The sequence below is a fragment of the Mauremys mutica genome, chromosome 4 (assembly GCF_020497125.1).
Source record: "Mauremys mutica isolate MM-2020 ecotype Southern chromosome 4, ASM2049712v1, whole genome shotgun sequence".
NCBI classification, from domain to species: domain Eukaryota; kingdom Metazoa; phylum Chordata; order Testudines; family Geoemydidae; genus Mauremys; species Mauremys mutica.
Genome location: NC_059075.1, coordinates 96,029,622 through 96,045,071, shown reverse-complemented (window position 1 = coordinate 96,045,071; position 15,450 = coordinate 96,029,622). Strand labels below are relative to the sequence as shown.

The 15,450-nt window shown below is 41.6% G+C and overlaps 1 protein-coding gene across 1 annotated transcript in view; it reads right to left on the bottom strand.

Moving 5' to 3' along the window:
- DKK3 (dickkopf WNT signaling pathway inhibitor 3) overlaps positions 1–9,858 on the bottom strand; it is a 55,700-nt gene extending 45,842 nt beyond the window's left edge. Inside the window, exons 1-4 of the mRNA XM_045016593.1 lie at positions 9,700–9,858; positions 9,277–9,523; positions 4,943–5,080; positions 4,362–4,445 (exon numbers count right to left, since the gene is read on the bottom strand). Of these exons, the coding sequence (XP_044872528.1) occupies positions 4,362–4,445; positions 4,943–5,080; positions 9,277–9,480 (426 nt within the window). The 5' untranslated portion in view covers positions 9,481–9,523; positions 9,700–9,858. The remainder of the gene's footprint in view (positions 1–4,361; positions 4,446–4,942; positions 5,081–9,276; positions 9,524–9,699) is intronic.
- Between the last annotated feature and the right edge of the window lie 5,592 nt (positions 9,859–15,450).

The window sequence follows — 15,450 nt, the reverse complement described above, 5'->3', positions numbered from 1 at the left end:
CATCTCTCCTCCAGTATAACGCAGGCCATAGAACTTCCCCAAAATAACTCCTAGAATCCAGCATGACCCTTGGTAAATTGTTCCACGGGTTAATTACTCTCACCGTTAAAAAATGTATACCTCATTTCCAGTCTGAATTTGTCTAGCTTCAAGTTCCAGCCACTGGACTGTGCTATCTTTCTCTGCTAGATTGAAAAGTCCATTATTAAATACTTGTTTACCATGTAGACATTTTTAGACTATAATCAAATCACCTTTTAACCTTCTCTTTGTTAAACTAAATAGATAGAGTTCCTTTATTCTATTACTATAAGGGATGTTTTCTAATCCTTTAATCATTCTTGTGGCTCTTCTCTGAACCCTTTCCAATTTATCAACCTCCTTCTTGATTGTAGGCACCAGAATTGACACAGTATATTTAGAGCAGCGGTTCTCAAACTTTTGTACTGGTGACCCCTTTCACATAGCAAGCCTCTGAGTGCAACCTCCCCCTCCCTTATAAATTAAAATTAAAAACACTTAATATATTTAACACCATTATAAATGCTGAAGGCAAAGCGGAGTTTGGGGTGGAGGCTGACAGCTCATGACCCCATGAGGGGTCCCGACCCCCAGTTTGAGAACCCTGATTTAGAGTCGGAGAGATTGCATATAAAAACACATCTAAATTAAGATATTTACAGTAACTTTGTATACATGTAGACCTACAGCATCAAGTATTTATGGTGTTGCATAAGTAACAATAACCCCAATATCTCCTTTGTCAAAATATATAGTTAAAAAAATTGCAAGAAAACGTAACATACAAAGTGTTAGACAACTTAATTGTAGTTATTACTATCCTTACCCAACTGTAAGAAAATTCCAAAATATGAGTTGGAATAAAGAAAATTTGGCTATTCTGATAATAAAAACAAATTGTCTGAAAACAATTTTGAAAAATTTAAGACACTACTGTACCACCACTTATGTTTCCTTTATATATGCCATATGGTGACTGTAAAAAGCTTCTTCTCTGAGAGAGACTTAATTGGGGGAAGGAGTCATTAACATGGGGAAAAAAAATATCTTTGAAGTTTTCAGCTTTGGGGTTTTAATATATGACACTACAAATAGTTCTTCTTATAAACCCAGATACTTTAAACAAATGTCTAGCAAACTATGTACTAGGAAAAGCAAACAAAAGAAGTTCAAGTCTATGGTGTGAACTTGCTGGGGAAAATTTAGTAGTTGTTCCAAGAAATACTCCATACCAACACGTGTCCTTATTAGCAGGAATGCTGCATGACTTACAATCTGGCTGTCATTCTACTTTGATACACAGCTTGCCAGGAAGTTAGATTACAAAATTAGTTTCATTCCCAAGTACTATACTGCACATAAGAGATACGCATTAACCCCTTCACTGCTATAAGTACATAACTGTGTTCCACATTTTCTTTTAAGCAAATCTACCTGGTACCCAGATAATACGTTTAAAGCCTTAAATCAGTGGGGTTGGATCTGGCCCTAATCTAGACAGACACTATTCAGCATTAGAATATTATGCCTCTTCTGTTTACCAGCAGACAAGCAGTAGTCACTTAAGATCTGCAAGTGAGTGGTTCCCTTAGCATAAAGGGTCCATAAACATAAGCCATTCCAAGAATTCCCATGTTCCTTGCACCCACACTCAGTTTCTCCCTCTGCCAACTTTCAATCACTTCAGGCACCTTCCTCCTCTTTCCCCCAGTTGCTTCTTTCTAGTCTCCTCCTTACCCTAGTGATGTCAGAGCTTGGGCCTTCTCTGCTAACATTGAAGAGATCAAGGCATCTTCAGCCTCACTTCATTAACCCATTACAATTTTCACCCTGACTTATTTCCTCATACAATTGTCAGCATCACTGCTCTCCCAGTCCCATGGTATTCAGCCTTGTTTTCCCTCCATCCCCTCCAAGAAGCCTTGCTTACCCTCACTACTGCAACTTCAGCTACTTCAAGCCAGTGCTTTATAGTGCTGCAGGACTGCAAATTGGTTGGTGCAGGTATGGCACTTTGTTATATCTCCCTTAGCAGTACATCAAGAACCAGTGGGGTGATCTTCCAGCGTGGAATGAAGAATAGACTTATAAGCCAGAGACCCAGGGAAGTGTTGGTTTGCCTGCAAGCAGCTGTAGCACTGGTTAAAAAAAGGGTTCTCCCCACAAAAGATGGCAGCCCAGAAAAAAGAAACTAATTACTGATAGCAAAACAGTAGCAGTGCACTGTTATTCCAGTCCATACTGCCCCATGCCAGCATGCCTCAATGTGTCCCTGGTGATTGCCTCTGGGATTTAAACTGATTCCAGTTCTGAGCGTGATCTATGCAATGTAAACACTCCCTCCTAGGGACTGGACTGAGACAACCAATTCATTTTGGCTAGGACACCAAAGAGCTGCCAGGCAAAAGTTATTTTCCAATCATACCAACACAGACCAGACCAAAGGTTCTAAACTACAAATAGAAGGTACTTTATACAGTTATCAGTGTCCTGGATAAATTGTAAATATTCATGCAAGATAAAGTTATTACTGTTTCAATAATTAATATTTTATTATATTTGCTAGCAGCAAGACTTCTCAAATATACATGGCTATTGAGAAATCCCCTTTCATCTCCATTTTAATAAAGCTGGTGGAGAAATTTTCATGCTGATGCTAACAGAACAAGTTTAATTAGAGTTCAGTAATAGGATAAAGGGCAGTATTATTATTCCACACAGGCTCCCTGAGCAGGACTGACCCAGCAGCTTGTTCCAAGAAAGAAGCAAAATAAACGTGAAAGATGTGATAACATAAGAAAGACGCCAGGAGGGGCGAAAAGAGACAAATCGCAGCAATATCAGAAGCCAGAAAGCTGTTGTAACCTAAGCACAGTAAGTGGAAGATTTATGAAAAGCACGGTAAATTTTAGCTCTGCAACCATTTCAGTGTTTGACTATCATTGGTATTCTTTGATTATGCCTGACAAAGTACTTCTCTGATCTAAAACTGCAAATTCTCAACAAGTTAAATTTTGGAACCGTGTGATAAATGACATATTTTGCACCACTGACTGTCTCACCTGCACGCTATCCATTAAATCCAATAGGATTCCTGATGGTAGTAAAAATAAACATGTGCATAAATGCTTGAAGGAATGAGGCCTGATTGCTCTCTACCAGGTTTATTCCTTACTTTTCACCCCACTGACCAGCTTCAAACAACCATCTTCTTAAAAAATAAAGCCACAAAATTATCTCTCCCCCCAAAATATGGAAATTCCATTTTCCCAATCTCTGGTATTACACTAGCTTGAAGTATAGAATGAGCAATATTCTGCATCACTGCCTGAAAAAACCTAGGTTGTGTTTGTTTTGGTTTTTATATTTAACTAATAAATTTCTCTGGGCATCTCTGAACAAGAGATTTGAAAAATAGAAGATGGCTATAAATAGTACCAATAACTTTTTCTAAAACTTTCTAAAGATGTTTTCTGTAAAATATGAGGCACAGACAGAACACCTATGGAGTAGAGTGACACCAAGGAAATATTAGCTCTCATTGGAATGATCTGCATAATCAGGATGTGGCAATACCCCCATCCCAGCTCATACCAACGAAACCTTTATACCCACCATCATGCCAACCCACAAGATCAGAATTCTTCTTCCACATTATGCTACACTTCAAACCTTGTGGTGCTAAGTACCAGAAGGTTGTCAGGAACAGAAGATACTGGAGTTCAGGCAGTGGACTCTAATTTAATTTCCTTAGCCATTGGCCTGCCTGATAGTGTTGCTCATGCAGCAGCCAAAGAACACAGTGAAGAAACCACCTACTCTGATGTTCTCTGTACCCCACAGATGGCTGAACTTCAGCAGTGAAGAACGTATACGTCAGATTCTTTTGTGCAGTAATTAGTTATGAAAGAGGTGCCGGGGCTGAAGCAACTTTTTTTACATTCATAACTGATGCAGCAAGCCCAGAGGTGCCGGGGCTATGAACTGCCAAGGCTCAGCCCTGGCACAAGTTAAGCACTGCTTTTGTGCCTTCTCAGGCAAAACTCCCATAAGACTTCAGTATGAGTTTGCATGAATGAAGATAGCAAGTTAGTTTGTAAGGTTCTCTGGGATCCTTCAGTAAGAAGGGAACTATACAAAAAAAGTGTCAGCCTGACACTGGCAATTCCTGGTAGTTAAAAAGTGTTTTGAAATATTACTTTTTGTGTAAATCAAGTGGTTTGTTTTTAATATTTAAAAGTTCTGCTGGGCTGAGCTGTAAACGGAACTGCTTTATTCTAGATGATAAACAAAAACATTGACTTTAATTTTAAAAGAAAAAAAAGGTAGTCTTCACTCACATGATTCCTCTTGCTTTCTCCATCTTTTATAGATGTAATAACAGTCTCAGAATAGATTGTTGATCCAGTTTTGTTATCTGTAACCTAATATGGCAAAACAGGAATAATAAATTAGATGAATATGAATGCAATTTTAGTCCTCTGTTACTGTTTAGTACAGTATTACTCTAATGTTAATCCTATTTATTTTTCATTTCCTGCCCTGCAATAGTGACTGCAGCTGGTAAAAGTGGATAATGAATCCCACTATTTTTCAGAATGTCATAGTAAAGAAGCTAATCAATCAAGTCTTGAGTAGAGATCACTTTTACATTCCACAGTAAGGATCATATCTGTATTCCATATTCTCCAGGCATTACAATGCAGTGTGAAAAGTCACTACAGCAATGGAACAAAACAAACCATTTTGCCACATTAACCATTTTCCACTTCCCCACCTAACTGCTAATTCTAGAAGCAAATCATACAAGACGTTCATCAATTCAACTCTAGATTCTCTAAAATTTTTCTACATGTGACAAGCTCTTACTCTGCAAGGCCAGCACAAGCAAGGGTAAATAGTTATATGCATTGTTTCATACCTTGTCAATTTCCTGGTGAGTATGAATGGTTTTATTACCAATTTTGGTGTCTGTGTTGGATTCATTATGGTAGCTGGGAGGTAAGTTTTCAAAGTCAACTTCTGATGGGTTTTTTGCCCCTTCTTCCTCAGCCTCCATCTAACAAATGCAATAAACTAGTGAGCAATACATTCATCATCGGTGATTTGTAACCTTAGGCAAAAAACAATAAAATAGAGCAAGCAACACTTTATGTTCTACCCTAAACAGTGTCACATTTATTAGTACTGATTTTTATTGTATGAAAATGCTTCCTCAGCTATCTCAAAAATGAGCATGCCAGCTTTTTTAATGCAACAGACTGCCCTGTCACGATCCTGGAGCACCAAACTCTATTTAAAGTATGAGAACAAGGCAGCCTTTCTATGGAATTGAATGTCAGGAGGGTAAGTGGGCGCTGCAGAACTACTTAATATCCACCCTGTGCTGAAACTGAGTTAACATTTAATCAGTAGCCAGCCTATCTACTTTTTCCTGATAAACACTACTCTTGAGATAGATTGTCACACCTGAAGAGCAGGAAAAGATTCTGTAAGGACAAAGAGCATCATCCAAAGTCACTGAAGTCAAGAGAAGGTCTTTCATTGGCTTTGGATCAGGACCTGCATGCTCAATCTTGCACGCCTTATCAACAAGCAAAATTCCCATTGTATTGGAGTGCAATCAGAGCCTTAATTCTGCCCCATACATTCCTAGTGCTCTGATCACACTGGGAAGGAGATGATGAGATCACTCTTTGAATTAAAGAGTAAAACAGGAATGGAATTTTAAAGTGCACAAAACCAGGAAAGAAATCTTTGTGAACAAGAGAAACTCCTGGGAACATTAACGGAGTTCCAGATAAACTAGTTATTTACTTGAGACCTCTATATTAGGTCTAAAATACTGTAAAGTTCACCAGGTTGATCTTTAGCATTTTTCCCAGGGGCACTTGTCCCACTAGTGATGGGTCTTCTTTTTGAGTGTCTGTCTTTTTTCTAACCGTTTTTGCTGTGGCCATTTTTAAAAAGTGTGTAATATTTACAATACCTCATACCTCAATTCTCTGTACCCATTATTATGTTAATTTAAAATTAATAAGGATGGGGTTAGATTTATCATAGTTGGACCATAGCCAATCTTTCTTTATTAAGCACTGACAAAGCACATTTGGCATTGTACAATAAAGACATGGTCTCTATTCCATTGGGGTTTACAATCTAAATTAAACACACAATAGAGGACAGATGTACAATACAGCAGTTGTGCAGATGAAGATCAAAAGTTCAGATGTAGTGATTTGAATTAAATATTTTTAAAGATTTATTTCTCAGGTGGTTTATCACAGAAAGGCTCCTTGGAATAACTGATTTTTTTTTAGAAGGGATTTAAAGAGCAATGGGTTGATTTGAGGCACAGTATAAAAAGGACGATTTGTAAGGGGCAATATAGAAAAAGGCTCCTTGCAGAGAATGGGGAGGAATGTAGAGGATGTTTTGGTGGATAATACACTGGACTAGGACTCATAGGTTCAGTTTCTGGCTTAGTGATGTTTCCTTTCCTGTGTGATCTTGGGCAAGTCACTTAGTCTCTTTGCATCTCAGTTCCCCATCTGTCAAATGACAGCAACATGCTCTTTCTCCCACTCTGTCTAGTTTATTTATACTATAAGCACTTCAGGGCAGGGACTCCCTCCTACTACATTTTTGTACAGTTCCTAGCAAAATAGGGGACTGATTTCAGTTGAAGCCCCAAAATGCTACTGTAATACATATACTAGATAGGAAGAGGGCCTGTGTTAGTGAAGGGCACTAGGAGGAAATGATATCAAAGATAAGCAGAAGTGTGGGTATGTACACAACTGGAAGTGAGGGTGAGAAATGTGAATACGAGCGGAATGTCCAAATGGTGGAAAAGGAAGATTGTTTCTGCAGCAGTGGCAGCATTTTGGCTCTGTCTGTTTATTTGATGTGCTCATCACCACAGTATCTGAGTGGCTTCCCTCCCCCACGATACTTCATGTTGTGGATAGACTGGAGGAGAGCAAGGCAAGATAATAGAAAGGAGATGATTGAAGCACGAACAAGGGTTGTAATCGAAAGGTGAAGAACATTTTTAAGAGATTATATAGAGAAAAAATGGAAGGAAAAAATACGTTGAGCAGGGAGAGCGTTTAGGGGTAGGGCACAGAGCGAAAGGTGTGAAAATTCTGCTGCATGGTATCAATTTTATCCTTGACAAAACTAGTGGTATCCTGCTAGGAGAAAAGGGAGAGGGGGAGGAGGGTGTCAGGAGACAGACTGAAAGTGCAAGAGTTGATCTAAAGGATTAGTGCTGTGTTGCCAGGAAAATTATCATACTCACTCAAGGAAGTAAGAACAAATGTGTAGAGAAGGAAGGCTGCATGGTGCCTGGATTTCAGGCACTCAGTAGCATGGAAACAGGAGCAGAGGAAGCAGATATAAAGGGTAAATAGAACTGAGGATCGAACGAGTGGAGCAAGTTTAGTGGGAAGAAGGCACCTGATAGCTGCAGAGAAGTCCAATATTAATAGACAAGTCACAAACATAACATTTTAAGATGTTAGTTATTGGGCAATTTTGGACCTTTTTTAAAAAGTCCAATCCAAAATTTTTGACCACAAGTGCCTAAAATAATTGTGAATCATGCATGCTAAACTTCTTTGGAAATCTGACATGTTTGTTTATGTGGCTAAATCTTGAATTCGGTGCCTAAAGATTTAAAATGTGGGCCCTCATTCACAAAATGATGCAATGACCTAACAAAGTTCATCTAGTTATAGAATATCATGAACCATTTGAAATTTTCTCCTCCTGTTACAACACAGAGTTGAGCTTTTAAAAAACTGTTCCCAGATTGAGAACAAATTTCAGTCTAGAACAAAATTTTATAGTGCTATTAACCACTGAAAACAACTACTACTAATGGAAATTCTGACACATTCTTAAGGATAGTTGTGCCTGAAGCACAGGACAAGGCTGTTTTCCATAGAATAAGAATTTGCACATTATAAAGAGAGGTTTTTATGTGGATTTTAATGGAGCTGGATGCAGACAGCAAGAGTATAATGTAATAAATGAGTAAACCAAATCTGTGTTCCATCTTAGGGCTCATTCTGTTCTACTGCAGTACAGAAGTGTGAGTTTACTCGTACATCAAGGATGGAATAGGCACACAGCTCCCTTATTTCCATCTGCAAAAAGACAACATCTCTGAGGGGAATCTGCTCCAAAGTTACTACATTTTGAGGCAGCATCTTTAAGTTTCTGAGAGAGCTTTCAGGGGCAAATGCCTGCAGGGGAAGCCCTGTGAAAAAAGCGTGCTGATAGGAAGTCAAAGCAGAGCTACAGACAGAGGCAGTCTGGGGGCACAGGGCCTCCCCATAGCTGACCCTGTACCTCTGGCCAACAGCCTGTGGGAATCTGCAGGACATGGGAGAGAAGCTGCATGCCAGTGGAAAAATTTGGAGTAAGCTATGAGATACAGGCAAAACTCTCACTGACCCTTGAATGACACTTCTGTCCACAGAAGTGCAGAATCAAGCCCCAAACGCTCAACTTTAAGGGCCTGATGCAGCAAGTGAATGAGCATTTCCTAGGAAAGCACGTGCTGAATCTCTAGCCTCAAATGGGATTCAGTGAGATTGACAAGTAACATCTTTGAGGGGAATCAAAAACCTCTTGGAATTTTTAAACAAAAAACAGAGCAAGACAAAGCTAAGGGTCTAACACAAACCCACTATTGCACCACATGCACACTACTGAAAGGCCTTCCAGCAGAAGAGATGTCTCCCAGGGTTTTGAGGACAGGAATGCTAAAGCAAGAAAACAACCTTAAATCTTTTAGATATATTAGTTTCTGATTCTGCTGCTTTTACCTTTGATGAGCATCAGGAGGACTCTCAGATTCTGGGAGACGCTCTGACTCCAGGATGAAGAAATAAATTAATGTTTCCACAGAGTTAATGATCTGCTGCTACATGGGAAAGTCTCTCTTCAACTACCGGAGAGGAGAAGGCAGCAAAGGGTGGGGAAATATTTCAAACAGCACCAAAGGGCCACACCAACACACACACGCTATACACACACTGCATAGCCACACACAGTGCATAGCCACACCCCACTCGCCTCCCCAACCCTAAAGGCGCACACACAAACAGCCTGGACAGCCACACACACACACACACCCTTCGGCCTAGGAACAATCCCAACGAACGGGGGAAAGCCCCAGGCACTAAGCCTCTAGCCCCTCCCCAGGCGGGATGGGATCTAGGGGACCGGGGGAGGGGGTCTCACCTCCTTGACTGCGTTCCGCAGCTTGTGCTGCGTGTCCTCCATCAGCTCCTCCACCTCGCGGAACATTTCGTTCAGACTGGCCTCCTCCCGAGGGAAACTCGGCTCCGGCTCCGGCTCCCCGGGCGGCAGCTGGGCGCCTCCATCCGCCGCCGGAGCTGCGCAAGCCGCCCCCAGCAGCAAGGGCAGGACCAGGAGCAGGAGCATCCTCAGCCCTGGGCGGTCGCCGAAGCCCAGCCGCAGCGGCCGCCTGGGAAGGAAGAAAGGCAAACGCTGAGCCGGCCGCAGCGGGCCCGAGGAGAGCCCGGCCGCCTGCCCACAGCGACGCCTCGCCCTGCCGCTGGGGCCGGGTCCCCTCCGCGCCCCTCCCCCGGCTCCCGCGCCTGCCCCCGCCGCTCTCCATTGCCAGCGCCCCCGGAGACTCACGCTCTCTCCCAGCACAGACGCGCTCCCTGAGCCGTGGCCGCCGCCGCCTCCCTCGCAGCCCTGGCGAGCCGGGGGGATGCGCGCCGAGCTGCGAACCCTGCTCTGCTCCGCGCCCCTGGGGCTCGCAGCAGCCTCCCCCGCGGCCGCCTCCCTTGCTATTGGCTGCAGCGGAAGCCGGAGAAAGCGGGGGCTGAGTGCGGTGTGGGAGGGACCAGGTGCCCGCCTGCTCTCGGAGCAGAGTGTGGGGGGCGGGGGCTCGGTGCCAGCCTCCTTCACAGGGCCTGGCAAGCTCCCCAGCTCGTTCAGTGTGAATCGTTCAGTGTCATGTATTATTAATTATTACTTCCATCTTTCCCATGAGATACAGCATCTTTTCCTCTCTGCTCCTCACCCTAGGAATTCATCAGAGAGTTTGCAGATGATCTTCTAAAAACGGGGGGCACACGGCTGAGGCTGCCCAGGCTTTGCCCAGCCCCGTCCCTCATTGGCAGCTTGCCTGAAGCTCCTGCAGGGCCGCGTTTAGTGTGCGGGAGGGACAGCCGCGCTACAGACCCCTCCCGAGAAGAGAGGTTGGCTGCAGACAGCCGAGGAGCGCTTAAATGTGCAAGCTCCATCCTACTCCAAGCAGTGGCCCTTTGCATCAAAATGGGGCCTATGATACCCATTGACCACACCCTGTCTTTAAAGGTTAAGAGTAGCAAGCCATCACAGCTCCCACCCTGCAATGCACTATATTGTTACCCTCTGCTTACCATTGGCAGTGTGTGTGGAGCTGTACAAGAGAGAAAAATCAAGCCAAGCCCAGCCCCAGACTGTTAACTCCTTCTTAACTTTACACACCCTGACTTCAGTGCCAAAAGTTAAGCACGTGTATAAGCCTTCGCAAGTTTGAGGCCTAAAAGACAGGATGTGCTGGGAGACCCAGAGGGAAGAATCATTTAAAGGATTATCATCCTTATTTTTCATGAACTGCCAGTTTATGAGTGCTGTAGAAGTGAACTTTTCTTTTTAACATGATCCAAACGGCCTTTGTTTGTATCAATATACAATCTCACCCAGTGGTTCAGATAAGTTAGTGAAGGAAGGAGAATTAACAAAATATTGCTACGTGTCTCCAACAAGAGGTGAGATTTTTGCATTGGTGTATGGACTGCTGGCAAAAGCAAGGTGCATGTGAGCTCCTGCTGAGGTGTCTTCTTCACTCTCTTGTGATAATGGGAATGGGCTCCCCTGGAAAAGGAGCCTCAGGAAGAGCTCTGAGCAAATGCACCATTTTCTCTCAATTGTACTGGGAAAAGGAGTAAGGGGAGGATGGGAGGGTATCATGTGGCAGCTACTCTTTTGTTTGTCCTCTTGCCTGGTGATGTCAGTGCCTCACATCACCAGGTGCAAGGGGTTGCTTTATGGAGGCAATGGAGAGGGAAAAGATTTGAGGAGAGGCATTCCTCTTGTACTGTCTTTACCAAAGACTTATTTGCTGTGCCCCCTTTGCACTCTCCCTTATTTTAACCCTTACCCACATTTCCATATTCAAAGATGAGTGCAGCAGTGAGGCACATTACAGAACACCATGGGCTTCATTTGACTCATGACTGCACTTTAGTCACCTCTGGCCTAAAATGTTATATGCTAAGCAGATGAGGCTAACCCTTAGTCCTAAGGTTCCTAGAATATATGTTTGCATCAATGATAGAAAATGCAAAGAAATAGAAAGCATAAGCAGAAAGGTTTAGGGCTGGCCTGTGCCAAACAGCAGCAAAGTCCAGGCAGATTTTGCTCCCCATCCAGACATTTAAAGGCTTTCCTATTGCTGGCATGGGACAGTCTCAGAGTTGACTGTATATGCTGGCTGAAATGATGGGGAAGAGAATTAGAACTCTCTGTACATTTCCAAATGGGAACTGATGAAGGAAGAAAAGATAGCAGGAAAAGAGTTCAGTATGAATTTCAAACCCAATATTGATAGGAATGAGAGTTCTCTGGTAAATATTAGAAAAAATGATACAATTTGGTAACATTTTTAATGCCACGGGGATCGTGGCAGCTGCAGTTTGTCTCATTTATACATTTCTCATTCTAATTTCCTGTCCTAGGTCAAGTGAGTCATGCTTCCCTATAATTTCTGCCAATCCAAGAATTAACTGGCCTTTTGGTCATCGATATTTCTTGTTTGTGGCTGACAAGAGAGACTGCTTTCTATAAGAAGGAATTTCTACATCTGCCTTCTCTTCAGCCTCTTTTTCTTTCCTTTCCTCCCAATACATAGTGTCATGTATTATTAATTATTACTTCCATCTTTCCCATGAGATACAGCATCTTTTCCTCTCTGCTCCTCACCCTAGGAATTCATCAGAGAGTTTGCAGATGATCTTCTAAAGGAAAAATGGACTGGTGAGTTCCCTTAAACTATTTTATTTTCAGGGCTGTCAAGGCTGAATCCGAACTGTCACTTTGGGTACAGAAGGTGGGGGCCCGCAAGGATTCTAAAAATTAATACTCACCACTCCAGGCTTGTATTGAACTCCCAAGATTACAGCTTGTCTCTGACATTGGCTTTGTAATCGCTGCCACCACTGAAATGCCAAAAAAACCTTTGGAACCAGGAAGGAAAAAACACACACACACACACACACACACACACACTCTCTCTCTCTCTCTCTTCTTTCCTAATTTTTAAAAGTTCTAGCCTTCCAATTGGCTCTTTTGGTCAGGTGCCCACTTTTTTTATTTTAACTTGTGGGACTTTTTAATCCTTTACAGGTAAAGCAAGTAGAGAACAGATACCAAGAGGGATTTTACAGATAACAGGGGGCGAGCAATAGTAGGTAAATCAGAGCATTGAGACTAATGGCGTGTCTACATAGTGGGGTAATACGCTCTGTGATTTCTAAAGCACACTAATGAGTTCTGCTTTAATTGGTCCATAGACCTTGGTGGTATATACTAAAAGTTCCCTAGTTCAGTGGTTCTCAACTAGGAGTCCAGGGACTCCTGGGGGGGCACGAGCAGATTTCAAGGGAGCTGCCAAGCAGGGCCAGCATTAGACTTGCTGGGGCTCAGGGTAGAAAGCTGAAGCCCCACTGCATGGGGGTGAAGCCCAGGATCCGGAGCCCCGCCACCGGGAGCTGAAGCCGAAAACTGAGCAATGTAATTTTGCGGGGACCCCTGTGTGGCGTGAGGACCTAGGCAATTGCCCGGCTTGCTACCCCCTAATGCCAACCCTGATTTTTATATGCAGAAACCAATTATTGTGGCACAGGTGGGCAGTGGAGTTTTTACAGCATGTTGGGAGGGGTGGGGGGGACTCAGAAAGAAAAAGGTTGAGAACCCCTGTCCTAATTCACTTTAATATAGTATTGTTAAAATGCACCAGCAGGGACTACACTGACCAATTAATGCACAACACTTTAGTGTGCTTTAGAAATCACATGCCCATAGAGTGCGTTGTCCCAACATGTAGACAAGCCATGATATTTGGGTCAGTAGCGGGGGCAGAGGGGCCATTCTAGATGTTCTGGGAGAGTAGAAGATACTGTTAGGGTAGGGAAGGCAAGGATTAAATCAGAAAAAGGAGATGTAAACATTTTCTGGAAAGTAAGAGGACATACTGGTGTACAGTACATAAGATTTATATTATTTTTATTACACATAATTGCACTGTAAAAATGATAAAAGAAATAATATTTTTCAATTCACCTCATACAAGTACTGTAGTGCAATCTCTTTATCATGAAAGTGAAAATTTAAAATGTAGGGTTTTTTTTATTACATAACTGCATTCAGAAACAAAACAATGTAGAATTTTAGATCCTGCAAGTCCACTCAGTCCTACTTCTTGTTCAGCCAATCACTAAGAGAAATAAGTTTGTTTACATTTACGGGAAATAATGCTGCCCACTTCTTAATTACAATGTCACCTGGAAGTGAGAACAGGCATTCAAATGGCACCTTTGTAGCTGGTGTCGCAAGATATTTATGTGCCAGGTGAGCTAAAGATTCATATGCCTCTTCATGCTTCAGCCACCATTCCAGAGGACATGCTTCCATGTTGATGATGCTTGTTAAAAAAATAATGCGTTAATTAAATTTGTGACTGAACTCCTTGGGGGAGAATTGTATGTCTCCTGCTCCGTTTTACCCATATTCAGCCATATATTTCATGTTATTGCAGTCTTGGATGATGACCCAGCACATGTTTGTTTTACGAACACTTTCACTGCAAATTTGACAAAATGAAAAGAAGATACCAATTTCTAAAGATAGCTACAGCAGTCAACCCAAGATTTAAGAATCTGAAGTACCTTCCAAAATCTGAGAGGGATGAGGTGTGGAGCATGCTTTCAGAAGTCTTAAAAGAGCAACAATCTGATGCAGAAATTACAGAACCCAAATCACCAAAAAAGAAAAATCAACCTTCTACTGGTGGCATCTGATTCGTGGTGATGAAAATGAACATGAGTCGGTCTATACTGCTTTGGATGGTTATCAAGCAGAACCCATCATCAGCATGGATGCATGTCCCCTGGAATGGTGGTTGAAGCATGAAGGGTCATATGAATCTTTAGTGCATCTGGCATGTAAATATTTTGCAACACTAGCTACAAAAGTGCCATGCAAATGCCTGTTATCACTTTCAGATAACATTGTAAACAAGAGGCATTATCTTCTGCAAATGCAAACAAACTTGTTTGTCTGAGCGATTGGCTGACTGGACCTGTAGGCACTAAAGTTTTCCATTGTTTTATTTTTGAAGGCAGGATTTTTTTTGTACATAATTCTACATTTGTAAGTTCAACTTTCATGATAAAGAGATTGCACTGCAGTAGTTGTATTAGGTGTATTGAAAAATACTATTTCTTTTGTTTTTTACAGTGCAAATATTTGTAATAAAAAATAAAGTGAGCACTGTACACTTTGTATTCTGTGTTGTAATTGAAATCAATATATTTGAAAATGTAGAAAACATCCAAAAATATTTAATAAATGGTATTCTATTATTGTTTAACAGTGCAATTAATTGTGCAATTAATTGCAATTAATTTTTTTAATTGCTTGACAGTCCTAATTATTAATTCCATCAGTTGTTAAGTAAATACATTAAATTATATGAAATTTATCCTTCTGCATGAGAGTAAGTCTATGGCTCCTTTTGCAGAATCAGCATCTCTGGTCCTTTTCCTAGAAGCTTCTCCATGTGGTGGTTCTCTGACTCCACTCAACTCTGTTCAAGTCAGTGCAGTCCCACAATGGCATAGAGAGAGATCAGTTCACAGAGTAAGTTGAAGGAGTGGGACCTAAGCTTGTAATGATTTCTGAGGAAACAACAATACATTTGAGGAAAACATTTAAATCTTGACACTGCCTTTTTTAACAATTATCAACCTAATTTCCAATATCAATTCCTGTTATACATTTTTTCCTCTTGCTTTATTCTCTCAGCTGGAGCATTTTATATTTTTGTTCAGTGGCATGGAAGCCTACATGCTGAAAACACCATACATCTTAATTGATTAATGTGATAATTTATTGTTGTTTTTTTAAAACGGAGTTTCTTACACTTCACATTGAGAGTAATAAAGAGGGTTAGGAATGATGACTAGAATGAGTTAATGTATTAAATATATTCCATCCATATCAAGAAAATATAGCATAGGAAATAATTTTGTATTGGAAGGGAGATGAGTTAAATGATTTAGTGATCTTTTCCATCTCTAACTTCTATGGTTCATTCTGATTCTGAGTTAATAGGTT